At 39.4% G+C, this 19,803-nt stretch overlaps 1 protein-coding gene across 7 annotated transcripts in view; it reads left to right on the forward strand.

The window, feature by feature from the left end:
• RB1CC1 (RB1 inducible coiled-coil 1) overlaps positions 1-19,803 on the forward strand; it is a 77,398-nt gene that overhangs the window by 27,236 nt on the left and 30,359 nt on the right. For all 7 annotated transcript variants that reach the window (XR_006414139.1, XM_044424490.1, XM_044424485.1 and 4 more), the window contains 6 exons: positions 7,642-7,828; positions 7,945-8,026; positions 10,704-10,765; positions 13,449-13,552; positions 14,516-14,642; positions 16,769-18,675. Coding sequence is in view for 6 of the 7 variants with exons in the window: in XM_044424490.1 (XP_044280425.1) it covers positions 7,642-7,828; positions 7,945-8,026; positions 10,704-10,765; positions 13,449-13,552; positions 14,516-14,642; positions 16,769-18,675 (2,469 nt within the window). In the remaining variant the exon portion in view is untranslated. The remainder of the gene's footprint in view (positions 1-7,641; positions 7,829-7,944; positions 8,027-10,703; positions 10,766-13,448; positions 13,553-14,515; positions 14,643-16,768; positions 18,676-19,803) is intronic.

The following is a 19,803-nucleotide window of genomic DNA, read 5'->3' on the forward strand; positions in this document are numbered from 1 at the left end:
AGCTGAAGAAACTCCACGAGTCCCGCACGACAGCCCAGCGGATGGAGCTTCAGACCCAGGCCAGGCCAGGCGTAAGTGGTCATGGACCTGTCCATCCTATAGGCAGTCATACCAGCCTAGACAGTAGCCCCAACACAGGCCGCAGCAACAGCAATGCCGCCGTTAACAGCCTCAGCAATGTTATCAGCAGGCCCATCGTCATTATGACGGAGATAGGAGGCAGTGTTGACGGGACTGGCGAACCTTTCCTCTGATCCCTTCCATACCCACCCCCCCTCTCATCTGGGGACCGGCTGCGAAGCCGACTCCCCATTTGGGAGTCCATCACATCTGACCGGTGGGTATTATCCATTATACAGCATGGCTATCGGATAGAATTTGACATTGTTCCTCCATTGAGTCCAATCTGGTTTACATCATGCTCGCCGGTATTGCTCGATGAAATCCAACAACTGCTTCGTAAAGGAGTGATTCGTCAAGTAACTCCATCTGATGGACTTCACAGATTCTGCTCCAGATATTTTACGATCCTGAAGCGGGATGGTGATCTGCATCCGATCTTGGACTTACACAATCTGAATCGATTTATCGCGACAAAAAAGTTTCGAATGACCACCCTTCAAAATATTCTGCCGCTGCTAAGGAAGGAGGATTGGTTCACCTCATTGGACTTGAAGGACGCCTATTTCCACATTTCGATTCACCCAAGTCATAGGCGTTTCCTTCATTTTGCTGTTGCACCCCATTTATACGAATTTACAGTTCTACCTTTCGGACTGGCCACCACTCCGAGAGTGTTCACCAAATGTATGGCCCCTGTCTGCGCTTTCCTACGTCTCCAAGGCATACAAATTTACCCTTATGTTGATGACTGGTTGCTGGTGTCCCAGTCTAGGGAAGGACTCCTCGCTTCCATCCGTGCAACCTGTGCCTTGTTAGACGATCTGGGACTATGCATTAATACCAAGAAATCTTATCTTCTCCTGACGCAGACGCTTACCTTCATTGGAGCCTGCTTGGATTCAACGCTGGAAAGAGCCTTCCTTCCTCGGGACAGACAGCAGACTCCCGCTCGCCATATCCATCGAATGCGACAAGACATGACCGTTCCAGCAAAGTCCATCCAGAGTCTTCTGGGACACATGGCTTCCTCCGTTGCTGTGGTGCCACATGCCAGACTTCGTCTTCGTCCTTTACAACTCCTCTTCAACAAGATATTCCACCCACAGAGAGATCCGCCGTCAAAATTGATTCAAATCCCATCCTCGGTCCTCCATTCTCTTATCTGGTGGTCGGTCCCAGCCAATCTGGCTATTGGGGTTCCCTTCAGGCCCCGATGTCCTTCGATAACCCTCGGTACCAATGCATCTCTTCTAGGATGGGGAGCAGTATGCTCCGGCCTATACGCCCAAGGCACATGGACTCATCGAGAATCCACGAACCATATCAACTTCCTGGAGCTGTTGGCAGTATTCAAGGCCCTACGTTCTTTCGAGGATGTTCTCCAACATCGGGTCGTTCAGATAACTTCGGACAACATAGCCACCGTCTTTTATCTGAACAAGCAAGGTGGAACAAAGTCCCGACTTTGGCCAGACTTTCGATGAAAATCTGGGATTGGTGCATCCCAAGAGACATTACGCTAATGGCAGTCCATCTGGCTGGTACAGACAATGTGGAAGCAGGCACATGTTCATCTCTCATGAATGGGAACTAGATCCTCAGACATGTGACTCTCTTTTTCATCGCTGGGGGTTCCCTGACATGGACTTGTTCACCACCCAACAGAACAAGGTGTGCGATGCTTTCTGTTCGAGAGTGGGAATCGGGGTCGGATCGCTGGGGGACGCCTTCATGATCCCCTAGAGCAAACTGAACTTTTACACCTTTCCTCCTATCCCTCTTATCATGAGAGTAATAGTGAAGATAGTCACGATCGGGGCACGGGGATACTAATTACCCCTTGGTGGCCACACCAAGCTTGGTTTTCCGCACTACTTGACATCTCCCATGGGGAATACCTCCATCTTCCACTGCTTCCATACCTCATAACCCAACAAGATGGTACGCTTCGATATCCAGATCTACCATAATTGAACTTAACAGCGTGGCGAATCCGATAGCTAACACTGCGCCATCGGTACCAATGGCATCTTCAGGTGGTTCGAACACTACCTCCGAATCCGGTGGGTTCAGTGCTGCTCCTTCATCCAGAGAACGTTCCGTCGAATCCGACAGCCTTTCATCCGGATATTCAGCACATCCTTGATTCTGCGTTAAAACCGTCTACACGGAAGTCCTATGCAGCTAAATGGAGACGTTTTTCTACCTTTGCCGAGTCTCGTTCGTTCTCTCCATTCACTGCATCGATACAACAAATCCTTCAGTTCCTATTAGAACTGCACCACTCTGGATTGAAGCCGTCTTCAATTAAAGTGTCTATGGCAGCGATCGCCTATCATCGTGGCTTGGTTGATGGATCACTCATCTTCTCTCAGCCTATTATTAAGAGGTTTCTGAAGGGACTTCATAATCTTAACCCATCAATCAGACCAGTAATGCCTACTTGGAATCTCTCCATTGTCTTGCAAGCACTTACAAGAGCTTCTTTCAAACCATTGGCAACAGTCGATGTATGCCTTGTTTCCTGGAAGACAGCATTTCTTGTGGTGGTTACTTCAGCTCGAAGAGCCAGTGAGCTCTGCGCTCTCCGCATAGACCCGCCTTACCTGAATTTTCACAGAGAAAAGGTCGTCTTGCGGCTCGATCCATCTTTTCTTCCTAAGGTGGCCACATCTTTTCATATGGGACAAGAAATTATCTTACCTGCCTTTTTTCCGTCTCCGTCAACCCCGTTAGAAAGATCATTGCATTCACTTGACGTTCGGCGCTGCTTAGCCTTCTATAGATCGAGGACTGAATCTATTCAACGCTTGAATAAGCTATTCGTTAAATATTCCACCAGAGATCAAGGCGCTCCAGTCACTTCTCAGAGACTTTCCAAGTGGATAGTCCATACAATTAATTTATCCTATCAGCTGGCTAGGATTGACTTACCTACAGCTCCTTGAAGTCACTCAACTAGGGCCGTTGCTACCTCCTCTGCCTTCGCATCGGGAGTCCTGATTGATGATGTATGCCGAGCTGCTACTTGGGCGAATCCTTGCACTTTCGCCAAACATTATCATCTAGATGTTCGTGCTCGCCAAGATTGCTCCTTTGGCAGAGCCGTTCTTTCATCTATTCTTCATTGAGGACACCTCCCCTCCTCCATTTATGGTAAGCTTGTTAGTCTACCCATATGTGTGATGCACAGAGGCCATGACGAAGAAAAGCAGGTTGCTTACCTGTAACTGATATTCTTCGAGTGGCCATCTGTGCAGTCACACAACCCACCCGCTGGCCCCGCTTGGTGTCAGTGAGTGGATGTGTTAGTCGGTACCGAAGGTTTCCTTTTTTCATGGTCCCGATTTTTCCCTTACAGTAGTGGAAAACTTTTTTCACATGGGGGCGTACGTTCAGTTGTCAAAGACTGAACAAAATGGCGGATGCTCCGCTCTTTATAGGCTATGGGGGAGGGGGAGCGGAGCTTTTTCCCGCCAAAAAACGTTAGCTCGCAATCTTCTGGCCAAAGGCACTGCGCAGGCGCAGCACCCCATATGTGTGACTGCACAGATGACCACTCGAAGAACATCAGTTACAGGTAAGCAACCTGCTTTTTTAAAGAGAATGGTTTCAATCAGGACAGATAGTTAGCTCTATAAAATTCTGTTTTCAAAAGAGGAAACCACTGAGAGAGTTTAGTGTTTTTTGCAGGCCTTTTCTGGAGTCTATCCAGAATAGCCAATCCCTTGATTGTTTCTTGTCCAGAATAAGATTATATTTCAGATCATATATATTGCTACATGTCAAATTATGAAGCTTTAACTTCCAGGTACATTTTTTTCCAAATGGCACAAAGCTGGAAAGCATTCATTAGAGAGAAGAGCAGTTTTTTAAAGACAGCATGATTGAACAGTCTATTCTTGTCCTCATTGATGGTCATCCCAATTCTGTGCACAAGAAGGTGCAGGAATATGTTATGTGAACCAGAAATACTCCTTCTTTTAGAAGGTGTGGTTCCAAAGAAAATGCACTTGGAACTGGGTCTCCTCATACAAGTGTTGGATATCAGTCCAAACACCTGTTTTTTTCTGGGGACCTGAGTGGAGGAGGAACAGCAGGTGACACATCACAGTGTTGCTGATGTAGACCAAATATGTAGTCCTTTGCTCATAGCATTGATGCAGTCCTGTGTTATTTATTTATTTTATTTAAAACATTTTTATGCTGCCCCCATCGCAACAAAGCCTCAGGGCGACTTACAACAAAAACAAAGATATACAAAATTATACAAAAACAAAGTTATACAATAAAAATATTAAAACCCAGTGCATTCGGCTTAAAAGTACTAGGGAACTTCCAGAAGATGTGGGTAATGAGTTTGAAGGGATCTCTGTATTAGAGGATGGAGCCAAGTCATGCCCACTAGGCTTAGACTTGCAAGGCTTCTCTGTAGACCCTAATGACACATCCTTCACCATTTTTCTGGAAGAAGAGAGTGGAGATGAAATCCCTGGAAGAGAACGTGAACCTAAAGAACAGCCTGAATAGCCAGCAAAGCAACTAATTCTAGCAGCTGTAGAGCCTGCGCAGCCCGAGGGAGGAAGAGCTGCCACCAAGCAACACACAAAAGGTGGTACATCTCCAAAACAAGATTGTAACTAACCAGGTGCCACTTTCAAGGGACTTGGTCACTGCTACTGAAGTATTCGGAAAGTACATATGAGCTTTTCAAGGAAATGAACAAATACAAAAGTAGAAGGAACATTGAACAATTTTGTCTCTATCTGATCAACCTGCACCATAGCATCTCTCTCAAGTGTGTAAGGGCATGACAACTTTGGGTCTCGTCCTTGAATAACTGATGAGGGAACAAACTACTGTCATTGACAGGCGGACATATGCTATTTGAATTCGGGCAGTAGTCTTGCATGCATATGGACAAGGACATAATGTGGAAGCTCAGTAACAGCTGTATTCCTACAGTGCCCTGCAGAAGTTACTCTCCTTCCACCCCTTTTCTTTTCTGCAGTGAACCATCTTGTGGTACCTTGACTGCTTCAACTTCCAAGCCTGCCCCTATCTCAGTATGTGTCTTGACATCCAGTCTTCTTTGCACATCCTATAGGAGATCTTTTGGCCATGTGTGCTATCATCTAAAGCTAACTGAAAAACTACTTGTACCACTGCTTGAGTAGGAGGGAACAGCAACTGATTTAAAGAAGTCTGAGGGACAGTTGAGGCCAACCACTGTGGTCTAGATCCGTTTTGAGTGGAATGAGGTGTTAGCATGGAGGAGCAAAACCTGACACACCGCAAATGCACCGCTCTGTCACTATATGCTTTTCTGTCCTGTTCCTGTTCTATCCCGTTGCACCTGTAGCAAAATAAATGTATAATGAGAAAATTGTCCAACTGTTCTCTCAATGACATTTTGATCTGGTAATTATGGATCTAATATAATGCAAGGCTATATAAATGCTCATTTGAAATGCAGGATCCCAGAAGTGGAAAAAGGCAGGGAGAAACAGTGAGAAAAGGGAGAAATACAGAGGAGACAGAAATAAATATTCAAATCCTGCTAGACTTTAAAAATATCCCACTACTACCATCTATGTTGGTAATGGCACAGAATCCAGACAGGTCAGATTGGGGTGGGTGTGTGAAGAGTGGAGTACTCACTTTGCCAACTGACAACAGGGGAAGTTAAGCAAAAGTGGCTTCTCTGTCTTGTGGAAGGAGTTGGGGGTGTGCAGGTGAGCAGACAGCAAAACATCTCATAGCACAGAGGAGAGGGGTAGGAAGAAAGGAACAGTAAGCAGCAGCTGCTTCCCACAATGGGAGTGGAAGTGTAAGACAAGGACAAGAAGCAAAAACCTCTTCTCTGGCAAGCAAAGAAAGCATCATGCTATCCATAGCAAAAGCTTGAGCTAAGACTGAAACCCCAAAAGGGAGCGTTTAAATTTTTTATTTGCAGAACAAGAATAGACAGGTATAGAACTGCCATGAGGTGAGACCTGGGTTGGAAACTTTCCACTAGGCAAGGCATACAAACACTCGGAGTACTTAGCAAACTGATAGTAAAAAGGCCACTAATGTAGTAGGGGAACAAAGGATAACAGAATGGGAATATTCCCTGTCAGGAATATGTGCTGAAACAGGTTGTTGGAATGAGTTAGAAACTAGCAAGACAAGGCTTGAAAAAAACCCATCTCTCAGCACTCTAGTGGGTTATTCAGTGAAAACATTCAACCAACTGTGATGTATTTTCAGAGTGGTTTAGCATGATGTGGGAATCAACCAATTATCATGGTGAATTTATAGTTTTTAGAAGGTTGTTCTTAGCATTTCTCCAGAGGGCTGTTTACTTAAGAAGTCAGAAGAGCTGTATTTAGCCTTATTTTTTCACCTCAGGTGGTTTTTTAAAATGATTTACACAAATAGGTTAAATTACACAGAAAAGACAAATATGTATGGTTGTACTCATGGTCCCTCCTATGAGTTATATACCTGACTGCATTTGTTACTTCTACGACTTAATAGCTTGCTTTTTTCTTTAGTTAATTAAAATGATTTTAAATTATATATTCCGTTGCAGTTACTCTTTCAATTTTATATTGGTTTAACAATATATCATTTTGTCAACTTGGTATGAAATTAATTATAAAATTAATGTTTGGCTTGATAAGTCAGGATGTAATGTTTCTGTTGCATGAGCAAGACCCACTGCTAGGGTTATAGGAAGCTAGCACTTCCTCAACCAATTCTGGAAACAAGCCTGAATGCACATTTACAGCAAAGCTCCCTTCTGTGAATTCTGCTGATCTAGCCTGTTCTCGAAATGAGCGTTTTGTTTCCTTTCCCATTGGTTTAAGAACCACAGGCTTCCTGATGCACTAGGGGTAGGTTGAGCTCACGTGTGGGGAGCACTGGGTACAGTTTTGACATCTTGTGAATACTGTACTCTTCCCAGGCAGCTGTGAAATTCATGCAATAAAGAATTAAAATAAAGTAAATAACTTTATACAGTTTCATTCAAATGATTTATGGTTTGTTTTTGATTGCCCAATAGATGAAAAACAAAACCGAATTTCATTTCAGTGCAGCACTGACATGAAAAGAGTGACACAAATAATTTCATTATTTAATGTATGTATATGCTGCTACAGTAGCCCATATCTGGGCTCTCTCCATGGCTCATAATATAAAACAACACACCATTCTGAAATTAATAATGTTAACTCAGCATATGTTGCTGGTATTGTGCTAGTGGTTCCTTGCATTAGCTCAGGATAGGGCAACTTGTAGCTTGCCCAGATATTTCCAGATCGAGGCCTGATGGGAGCTGTTAGCCAATTCTGCACTAGCACAATAAAATTTACATTTCTATTTGTGTTGTACTGCTAATGGCTGACTGCTTTTTTATAGATAAGCTTACTAATATTAAGCTGAAAACAAAGTTCAGGTTGCACAGTGGATTATTTTTTTTTTTCCTTTCTTAATAGTTAAGAAGCTCCTGTTATATTTTATTCTCCATAGGTGGTGCTGCTTTGTAATGCTTCATGCTGATCAGGATGGAGAGAAGTTACAAGCTTTGCTTCGTCTTGTAACAGAGCTGCTAGAAAGAGTGAAGATTGTAGAGAAACTTAGTAATGTCCCTCAGATGTACTGTTTGGCTGTTGTTGAAGTTGTAAGGAGAAAAATGTTTGTAAAACACTACAGAGAAGTAAGTAACTTGAATAGATGATTTAGACTTCAAACTTTTGTATAACTTGAGGAACTATCATGACTTTTGTGTATATGTACCTTTATCTGTATATTTAGTATTTTTTTTTCTTACAGTGGGCTGGTGCTTTAATAAAAGATGGGAAACATCTTTATGATGCAGAGAAAGCCAAAAGGGAATCTTTTGGAAAATTATTTAGTAAGTATTTGAGGGACAGGGGCAAGCTTCAGCAGCAGAAAAAATACTTTATAATATTGGCACAAAGAACACTTCTGTCCATGAAAGAAGACTAGTTCATATATGTACACTACATAGAGGCTGCTTTACATTTGTAGTATGTGGAAACTGTTTCCTCGTGTAAGACCATTGCAGTGACTTATTACTCAAACAAGTGGGATGTGGCAGTATCAACCACATTTGTTCATATATCAGCCCTCAATTGTGTATAATCATGTTCTTGAAAAAGGCTTGTAGAAATATGTACTGATATTATTTTCCTCCTGTATCTCTCTGTATTCCATTTCCCTGTGCACTTTTCTTTCAGTTTGCCTTACTTCATTTATAATAATTAGGCTGGGAGAAAAGTGCTTGGAGTGAAAAAGCAGGAAAAAGCAGAAGTATGTGGCATATTTGTCTATGAGTCACTATTTTAAAAAGTTGTTCCTGTTCCATTAGACCACTTTCTATTCAGACAGGGTAATCTAATGAATACAAATAGATTACTAGACTCCCAGTTACTAATAGGCTCCCAGTTACATCTACTTTTGTATTTGGTTTAGGAAATTTTTCTTGTACCACACTCTTGATCTTGTGTAGCAGTGCTCATGGTTAGCTTACAGTTACTGAGTTTGGATGAGCTGTAGAGCCCTTGGGGTGCCATACTGACTGTATGACCACAGTCAGGGATAGTTCTGTTGTGTGAACTCAGTGAGTGTGGGTTATGCCAGGGTAAAACAACACTTGAATAACCTTAAAAGAGACCATAGATTGTAGAAGGTTTTGTTTAACCCTCATCTATAATCCATTCTCATCAGGTTAGTAAAAATGAAGTGCAGTGGTTGCATATTCAAAATTGCAGCCATGTGTATATCCCAGTCTAATGGCCACGTAAGCAGGCCCTTGGGTGAAAGTTCTATTTGGTCATTTTTGTACTTTTTTATTGCTTTGTTTTAAGTGCATTAAATATTTTCTTGAAAAGTTGTTGGAAAAGGAAATAAGGAGCTGTCAAGTTGCATAAGAAAAACTATGAGCCTGATGCATTTAAAACATTCTTTTTGAGGACATGATGGATATTAACTATATACAATGGTATACAAACTGTGTTTGCACATTTTAATAGTAAAGGGCACAATCCTGTGGCCTCCTGACATTGTCAGCAGTATTATAGGATAGGTCAAAGCCTCAGCTCTGACCTGGGGAAAATACTGTTGAGGTTGGAGCTGGGCTGAAAAGACCCTCCTTCTGTCATTGCAAATAGCACTTCTTTTGGGGCTTGTTTTATTTATTTATTTATTATTTATTTAGCAGACTTATATGCCGCCCCATTCACCTAAGCCTCGGGGCGGCTTACAAATAAATAAATATCAATACAATAAAATACAGTTGGAGACATCCTGGCCGAAGTTGTTAAAATCAATAAATAAAATTAACAATTAAAATGATGTTTAAATAATTAGATCTTGGCCTGGCTCTGAAAAGCAAATAACGACAGCACCAGGCGGACCTCTCTGGGGAGTGTATTCCATAGGTTGGGCGCCACCGCAGAGAAAGCCCTCCTCTGGGTGCTCACCCTCCTAATGTCCTTCACGGAGGGCTCCTGGAGAAGGGCCTCTGCTGCCAATCTCAAGGGGCGGGAGGGTACGTCTGGACGTAAGCACTCCTTTAGGTAACCAGGACCCAAGCTGTTAAGGGCTTTATAGGTGATAACCAACACCTTGAATTGGGCCCAGACTTCAATGGGGAGCCAGTGAAGCTGACGGAGGACTGGAGTTATGTGAGCACAACACCCAGTCCCCGTCAGCAACCTGGCAGCTCTGTTGTGCACCAATTGAAGTATCCGGACCATCTTCAAGGGCAGCCCCATGTAGAGCGTGTTACAGAAGTCTAGTTGGGAAGTTACCAATGTGTGTGTCACTGTCACCAGGCAGTCGTTCTCTAGGTAGGGACGCAGCTGGTGAATCAGCCGAAGCTGAAAGAAAGCGCTCCTCGCCACCACTGTTACTTGAGCTTCCAGCAAAAGCTCTGGATCGAGGAGCACTCCCAAGCTGCGGACCTTGTCCTTAAGAGGTAGTGCAACCCCATTGAAAATGGGGTTTTGGCTTTGAAAATGCAATACTTTCTTTGGAGCTGTTGCAACAGAGTGGTCTGGGGAGGAATGGATTGAAGAATGGATTGAAGAATGGAGGAGTGACACACTGCCATACTTCAAAGAATCCTGGCAGGGCTTCAACCTTTTTTTCTGTACAAGAGGAAAAAGCATTCATATGGCCAAAATGGAAATCTGAAAGCTTTGGAGAACAAGGAGAGTGCAGTGGCCATCCTAGCTTCCATGCTATTCCATCTTTCATTGCATATCTGTAACCCTTTGAGTTTGGAGGGGTATGAGCAGCCTCATTGGATGGCATCTAAAGAAACTGATTGCAATATAGCTTTTACATTATTTATATTCATAGTTCTCTTCAGTGTGAAATGTGTTGGCCTCTTTCTGCAACTGGCGCTCTTCCTCTTTTTCTTCCTTGAGAATCTAGTCAACTGACAAATGAAATGTGAAATGAATACTAATTCTACCCATGAATGGCCAGTGCATTGCATTTTCCTATTATCAGAGTATCTCACATATATCAATAATAGAAATAATGCACATTTCATTGCACAGGGAAATCTTTTCTAAGAAATCGTTTGTTCAGAGGACTTGATGCCTGGCCTCCATCCTTTTGTGTGAGTATTTCATGTTCATCATTTATTAATCAAGATATCTGAAGAATACATAATATATTATTGCTCTGTCTTTTGGGGCAAGTGGTAATCACACACAACAATATTTCAATAGTTTGGTTTATCCACTGTTTCTTTCTCTGCACTTATTTTCAATCAACTATATAGATAGAAAATTCATACTTCCAGATTGTCACATGCTTGGTTATGGCAAATGAAAATCATCTTGAAGTCTTACACAACTTAGTTCTCCTTCTCTTAGAAATATCTAGCCAAGCAAAAATATTTTTGGGCAAGCAGGATTTAATAAAATAGATCTGTATCATTAAAGAGGATCCAGGCTTTGGCAAGTAAAATGAGCCCTAGGCTTCCTCTGAACCTGGAGCTAAAGAAGAGAGGGAGAAGTATCCCACCCTTCTCCAAGCACAAAGATCAACTGAAGCCTGAAATTTGTTTTGAGTCTGCTCTTGATGGGTCTTGAGGTTCTGGATAATTCTTTGTTCCCCTTTCCCTACAGGGTGGGGAGCCATAGGATTGTTCCTTTAGGAAATAGTATTTGGAGGGATACTGCCACCATATGAAGATTTCATTTTACTTTATGGACATATCTTCCATGACTTTTTTGTTTGTTTTGCTTATTAAAGTCATCTAAAACTGTTAACTTTTTTTTTTTCAATTTAAGGCGTATGCATTATGTGAAGAAGTGTTTCTCTTAACTGTCCTGGAGCTACTGTAAATCAATATAATTGGGTTCTAATAGTGTGGTAGCTGGACAAAAATGTTCTTTATTATCCCCATGCTAATCATTTTCTAGGCTTTTATGTGAAAACTAAAAAAAAAAAAAGGTGGTCCGAGTGGAGCAGACAATTAAGAAAGCAATACGCTGGTAACATAACTATGAATTTTATCTTGGAAAGTACTGTTTCAGAACTTAAATAAAAATACACTTCTTAACAAATTTATCATTTTATTTTCTGAAAGAAGCATGAAAAAATATATCCACAGTTATTCAAATGATTTTCCAGATTATTTTAAACCAAGTGGGCAGCTTATTGCCCAAAACATCTGGAGGGCCACAAATTTCCCATTTCTGTTTTAAACCATTCTGATGATATGAGTGCTGTGACTTTTCCCAGGATTCTTTAACACCTATTCTGTAGCAGTTAATAAATTTATTACTAGATCCTGTAATAAACAGTAAATTTATTACTGTTATAGCAGCAGCTTTTTCAAACAACACAGCATATTCTTTTTAGGTTCAGAAATGAATATTCTTCCATATCCAAAAGCAGTTTGGATATGTCTGTCCAAAACTTGTGTGTAACTGGGAAGAGCCAAAGAATATGCATACAATCACCATATCCATTATTTATCCAATAAATTGTTGTAAATGCAATATAATATTATTTTGCCTTCAAGTCAGCTGCAATCATTGCAGGAACATGCCTCTGTCATTTTTATAAAACAATATCATAAACTCTCCATCCCATAATTGTGTGCCACAATTCTGTAGCCATATTCCAGCACACTGAACTCACTTCTGAGTAAATATGTCCAGGATTTTTCTTCTAGGCTAATTTGTTTCCCTGTAAATAAAAATGCCCAAGATGTATTAGTCTCTTTTCTTAAGGAATTTGTTCCAAACCTTGGACCATTTCATTTTCCCCTTTCTGCAAATTCCTCAGCTCTCCAATACCCTGTTGAGAGGGGATAGCAAGAACTGTTCACAGCGTTCCTAGCATGGTTACTCTACAAATGATCTAAAATGAATTATGATAATTGCTGTTTTATATTTCAGCCTTAACATTCATTTATTTATTATTTAAAATATTTATATGCTGTCCTATTCACAAAAAAGCCTCAGGGTGGCTTACAATGTAAAATATAACATAAATGACAAATAAAATTCCCAACCCACCCTGACCGCAATTAAAAACATAGAAAAGACAATATTAAAACTTATTAAAATATTGCTGGAATAAAAAGGTCTTAACCTGGCACCAAAAAACAAATGACGGCGCCAGGCGGACCTCTCTGGGGAATTCATGGGATTTCCTGCTGCACAGTATACTTTTTATTATGCTATCCACCATGACCCAAAGATTTCTTGCCTAGATAACCACAGCAGTTCAATTCCCATCAGCATATTCAGGGTTCGGATGGTTTTCTTTTTACACTTAAGTGGATCATATTCAGCGTTAAAATATTTTGCCTGTAGCTTGGCTTGATTTCATCTTAATTGCATCAGTGTTGGTAGCAACTAGTTTGGTGTCCATTACTTTATGGACTTTTGGTTGAAAATATTGCTAATGTGGTGTTTCAGTGTTTCTTCTCAGACTTTTTAAATAATAGTTTAAACAGTATGATATAAAATTATAGTCAAATCTTTAATAGAGTTAGTATATTAATCATCATTGTTCAGTTTTTATCTAAAGTTTCTTACATCATACAGTTTCTTTCCCACAGATGATGGGTTCTGAGAATGGAAACATAATAAAGATGAAAATGCATTTTTAAAAATGGAATGAACATACTGTATTTTAAAATATCTTTTTAAAATAATCTGTTAAGCTATATAAGTAATATTACACTGACTGTCCCTTTAGTATCATGTACTTCCAGTCTTTAAATGCTGTTTCACTTACCTGTTCATTATATTCATGTATACATATTGCTTTATATACAGACCCGAAAACCTCGCAGATTTGATGGTGAACTTCCTGATATCTCATTATCTGATCTGCAATTTCTTCAGTCATTTTGTCCTTCAGAAGTACAGCCATTACTCAGGTAAAATTCTTTAGTTACTCAGGTAAAATTAATTCCTTAGCAAAATTAATTCCCTTGAGGTGGGCAGACTGTAGATTAGGATCTATTGGAAGATCTCTAAGTGACTTGGAGTAGAACAGCCAAGGTTTAAGACTCCAAATAGGTTAACAAAAGCTTGTAAATTGTGGAATGGTAGGTCAGAGGTGCAAGATGGTTTGATTCAGCCATCCTTGTTCTAATTTTCAACAGTCATCCTCTGTTAACTTTTAAATTGCTTATATTGGATCCACAATTGAATGATCTGTTCACATAATTTATTATTTGACAAAAGCACTCTGTTCATGGAAAGCACCTGTGCTTGGATTTTCAGGGATGCCACATTCTCTCCCCGCATCACCCCCCGCACTCCATTCAGCAGGGTCCTGATGCTCTTTGTAGCATTTTCAAGGGGATGGAGGTGTTGTTTTGTAGAGGAATGGGCAGGAGTTTGCGTCCATGCACCTCGTTGCACACACCAAGTCTGCTTTCAACTCTACAGTCTTTGAGTCTTTTTTTCTGTGGAGTGGAATTACTCTGCATCAACCGACAGGAAGTGTTGTCTTGCATATTAGTGCTGGGATGGCTTTATCTGAACAATGAAGCCTTTCCCATCATGCCACTTTGGCTCCATATCTGTTTCTGATGTTGTATCCCCCGCTGTCAATCAGCTTGCTTTGACCATCTTATTTTGAGACAGAAGATATTAGAAACATAGCCTTACCTCTCTGCACACAACCAGTTTCACATCCTGATTTAGTTGCTTCTGAAAGCCAGGGAAATGTATGAATGATATCTGATTGAGTGCAAGGGACCAACTTGGAACCTGAAATTCTCAAAAGTGCTGTTAATGTAAACACAAGTTTAGCAAATAAGTGTTGTTAAATGTAATCTACAATGTAATGTCTCCCTAATACATGTAATCCATTAAGAATTTGTATTTTTAAGGGTCCCCATACTTTGTGATTTTGAACCTCTCCACCAGCATGTACTTGCTCTACATAATCTGGTCAAAGCAGCACAAAGTTTGGATGAAATGTCACAGACCATTACAGATCTGCTGAATGAACAAAAGGTATCCCTTAGCATGCATGTGGCTAATATAGCAAGGTAAAACATAACATGTCCAGTATAAGCAATTATTTGTTGTGAAGTAAAATCAGTGTAGACTATTTTAAAGAAACATATTTTGGATTCCTGAACTTAATCTTTCTTCTTTTATTCCCCCTCATTTATCAGTAGAACTTTTTATTTGATGTGTACTTAGGTCACAATCCTGTGAGCAGCATCTATTGCATTTATTATTAAGCAGTGAACTTAAAATGTGGTGAAGCTACTAAAATGTATCTTCCCCAGAGGAAATACCATGCTGAATTCATGATTTATTTTATTTTTTTTTCATTTCATTTCTACTACAAATAATGAGTACTTCCTAAAGGCTTTAAATTGCCTGTAAAGCATTATTCATAATTCTTGGATCCAAAATTTGCATGTGGAAGCAAGAAGTGAATGTACACTGGTGATGTTGTGTTTTATTTATTTGATTTATGTTTTCCTTTTCTAACAAAAACATTCACTTCAAAAACAATTTAAAATGATTTAAATAAGAAAGAACATTAAAATGCAGTAAGAACAAAAGTAACAGAATAGAAAGAGTACCCAAGTTATAGACTTACATACTGAACAAAGGCCTTCATGTATAAAGTCCTCACCTGCCACCAGTTAGTATACAAGTAGCCCACCCTTAAGACCTCTTCATCACAACATTATTTGAAGTCATATTTAGCATATTCTGACTTCATCCTCAGTGTTACCAATATTAAACATATTAAATGCCAGGTATTGTATTTCTAAAAGCATCTGTTGTGAATCCCCATGCTTGTTACCTCATCAGGGGTCCTTTGACTATTTTTAAAGCATGTTTAGGAGATATAACATATGGAAAGACTTAAATCCAAGTGAAAATATATTGCCTTAGGATTCTGATTTATTACAGTTTTGTAGGACTTCTCATGTTCATCATTGCTTCTCAGAACGAAACCCCCTCCCTGCCCCAACAATTGGATACTTATTATAGGTATCACTTGGGAAGGCTGATTCAAAAATATATAAGCTGTTATATTTACTCTGACCTTTACTAGCATCATGTTCTGTGATATATTGATTATAGATATCCATAGTACCTCTTTAAGCATTTGGCTTTAATCTGCCTTTTGCTATGTGTGTTTTAAGTAGTTACAAATAAGAAGGAAATATTATATGAAAGTAGATTTCTTTCCTGTGCTATCTTTAAAGATAAACACTCAGCTTTTCAGCCCTCTTTTGCTTGCAGTCATGGTGTAAAGCCTGAATCAACAAATATTTTTCATATTTTTATTTTGCTCTTTTAATTTAAGGTTATATATGGCTTAGTAGAAATGAAAGGAAAAATATAACATGGCTCGATCATGACTAAATATGATCTTTGTGCTATAAGACTCCATTTATTAAATAAAATTGTACTTCTGGAAATACACAGGTACCGATACATGCTAATTCAGAGAAATGTATAGATACACTAATTCCAGTCAATTTGGGATATAATTTTCTAGTTGTTGGCTTACTAATGTGACTGCCTTGTAAAGGGTTACATGCATCCTTACTTCAAGTGAGGATTGGTTGGCATGCATTCAGGTATTTCTAACAGTTGGTGCTGCTATTTAATAGCTGCCTGTAGGGATGCAGGTGGCGCAGTGGTTTAAACTGCTGTTCAGCTGTGCTGGTTGAGCGAAAGGTCATCAGTTTGAATCTGCACAATGGAGTGAGTTCCAATTGCTCTGTCCCAGCTCCTGCCAACCTTGCAGTTTGAAAGCATACAAATGCAAGTAGATAAAAAGGTACCACTTTGGTAAGAAGGTAACAGCATTCTGTGCATTTAGATGTTTAGTCATGCTGGCCACATGACCACAGAGACTGTCTGCGGACAAACGCTGGCTCTCTTGGCTAGGAAACAGAGATAAGCACTGCCCCCAAGAGTCAGACATGACTGGACTTTAATGTCATGGGGAAACCTTTACCTTTATTTTAAGCTGATACGAGGCTTTGGAAGGAGTGCTTTTCTCAATACATATATGAAGCTCATTGTATTTGGTTTTGGGCCTATGGTGGGAATTGTTAAGAAATTACAACATTTTAACTCTGACTTTTATCTTATTCTTTTAGGCTTCCAATAGTCAAGCCTCACCCCAATCTGTCACTACACCAAGGATGGAAAGTACAGCAGGAATAACAATTGCTACCTCTCCTAAAACTCCTCCTCCACTTAGTCTTCAGGGTCCTCTGTGCCCACCTGAGTGTGCCCCAGGCCCTTTAGAAGAATTGTCTCCAGACAGTATTGATGCCCATACATTTGATTTTGAAACTATTGGCCATCCAAGCATAGAGCAGTCCCTTAAGCAAGGGTCCTTAGACCTGGACTCACTGGCAGAAAGTCCAGAATCTGATTTTATGTCAGCTGTGAATGAGTTTATAATAGAAGAAAATCCAGCCTCTCCAAATGTGATAAGTGATCCACAAAGCCCAGAGATGATGGTGGAATCCCTCTATTCCTCAGTTATCAATGCAATAGACAGCAGGAGGATGCAAGACACAAATAAATCTGCAAAAGAGGAAAATTCTGCTATAAATGTTTGTCTAGAAAAATGTAGAGATGTTGCTCAAGAATCTCGATTAAATTTAATAAACATCAAAGAAGACCTTTTCCATTTTAGAACATTTGTAGAAAAAGAACAATGTGACTTTTCCAGTTCTTTAAAATATACTTCAATAGAAATAAGAAATATTATAGAAAAAGTCAAATTTTCACTTGAAAAAACACTAAAAGATAAGCATCAAAAAGAACTGCAGTCTATAAAAACGGAATATGAAACTAAAATGAATTCCTTAGTTGAAGATGATGAAGTGAACAAAAGAAAGATTATAAAATTAAAACATGACTTAAAATGTCTTGAAGATCTTCTGCATGATAAAAATAATGAATTTGCAATAGTAAAGAATGAAAAGGAGGCAGTTATGTTCTTACAAAATGAAAAAGATCAGAAGCTCCTTGAACTGGAATGCCAAATGAAGAATAAGAGTAGTGAAATTAAGGAACTAAGGGAAGCACGTGAAAGGGTATTGGAAAGTTTGAAAAAGCTTCATATTGAAAATGATGAAAAAATGCAGCTTCTGAAGTCAGAACTTCAAACTTTGGAGCAAGATCATCTAAAAGAATTAGAATGCAATCTGCATGTCAGACATACACAAGCATTTGAAGAACTGATGGCCAAGCACCATGATTGTTTGGAGACATTAAAAAGAGAAAATCAATATCAACTTGAACAGATACAGGAATCTCATGCTGCAGATGTTCATGAAAAAGAACAACAGATTGAGGAATTAAAACTTACGGTTTCTGAACTGTCTGACTTAAGATGCAAATTGGAAGTTGAACTTGCACTAAAAGAAGCAGAAACAGATGAAATGAAACTTCTGTTAGAAGAAAGCAAAACTCAACAGCAGGATAATTTAAAATCCCTTGTTGACAAAGAAACTGAAATTTTAAAAAAAGAGATTGATAAATTGAATCATATAATTCAAGTTAATAATGATGACTATCAGGTAGGTCTAGCAGGACTGAGAACTTTAATGACAATTGAAAAAGATCAGTGTATTTCAGAACTGATTGACAGGCACGAGGAAGAAACAAATTTGCTTAGAAGTGAATTGAGCAAAGTAACCTGTTTGCATCAAAAAGCACTTGAAGCAGAAAACAGATTGGAAGAACGAATAACAGAATTACAAGGTAAAGTAGAATTGGAAGTGAGTGCCCTAGAGAAGCAAAAGGAGGAAAACTTATCTCTGTGTGAACAACAGAAGAAATATGAAGTTGTTATCAATAAACTTCAAGAGGAAAAGGAACAGCTAGTAACTAACCATGAGCAGGACAGGAAAATGCTTGTGCAGAAGCTCAGCTGTGAAAAAGAAGCTGCAGTAAAAAATGCCCTTAAAGCATTTGAGTTGCAAAGGGAAGTTGTTGAAAAAGAACTTTTGGAAAAAATCCAGCAGCTTGAGATGCAAGTTAATCGGAGGTACTGTATGAATTAAGTTGACCTGTAATGTTTGAAATAAAATAAATTATCCTGAATATATGTTGCAGTCAGTGGAGTAAGGGGAGAGTTCTCCAACCCCAGATTCTACATCTTCTTTCTCCTCAGATATCTTTAACTTGCCCCCTCCCCACCGCCGCCCCACAACCAGTCTTTCATTCCATCATCAGCTTATAATGAGGGGGTATTCAGTGATCCAATTGTTTGGACTCCTGAAATAAAGGCTGTATGCAAACCTGCTTTAGGAGAAGTCACATTTTTGCATTGGGTTTCTAGTGCCTCTATTTTCTAGTGGTAATCTTCTTAAAGTAACTTGTGTCTCCACATTGAAATTGTGTAGTATCTCTTTATGGAAATTGTATCCCATGTTAAAAAGTTCTTATGTGGTTGAATGACCTTGAAAATTATCTTCCCTTTAACGTGGGAAATGATCTCCATTAAAAAAAACAAAAACAAAAAACAAAAATAGAAACCTAATGCAAAGTTGGCAAAATAAAATGGGGGTAAATAAATGATCTTCCCCCTTTGTATAGAATGGATCCCCTTAATTTAGCACATCTGAATCTACTGTACAGAAACTAAGAAAATGGGAATAGCATTGTTCATAAAGTTGGGGTCTGTTGTTCCTTACCAGCGATATCTAGCTTTGATCTATTGTAATTTGAAGTTTGTAACTTCCAGGCCGCTTTTGCAGGGTGTGGCACATTTTGTGGGTTTTTTTAATAACTTACTGGGTTTTTTTCCCTTTTAATACAAACAGTAATCATTGCACCATCTATTCTCATTTAGGTTTGCCTTTCTCTTCTTCATACTGCCCTGCATTTAAGTACTTTAAATAATTCAGCTTCAAAACCATTTAATTAGTTACTAAGTTATACTACTATTGCTTGTTTTCATAGTTTATAGTTCTTTGGTTGTTTATTCTGTAAATATCCAATAGGTTTTAGTTTTGACATCTGAGATATGTGTTGCCTTTCAGTGTTTAGCCTAGTGATGATTTGAGATATGTGTTGCTTTTCAGTATTTAGCCTAGTGATGATTTGATTTTAATTAAAAGTATGACTTCAGAAATGTAAGTGGTTGAGTTGATGTGTACTACTGTGTTGCATA

Source organism: Varanus komodoensis, unplaced genomic scaffold (genome assembly GCF_004798865.1).
Source record: "Varanus komodoensis strain SLA01 unplaced genomic scaffold, ASM479886v1 scaffold14_1, whole genome shotgun sequence".
NCBI classification, from domain to species: Eukaryota; Metazoa; Chordata; class Lepidosauria; order Squamata; family Varanidae; genus Varanus; species Varanus komodoensis.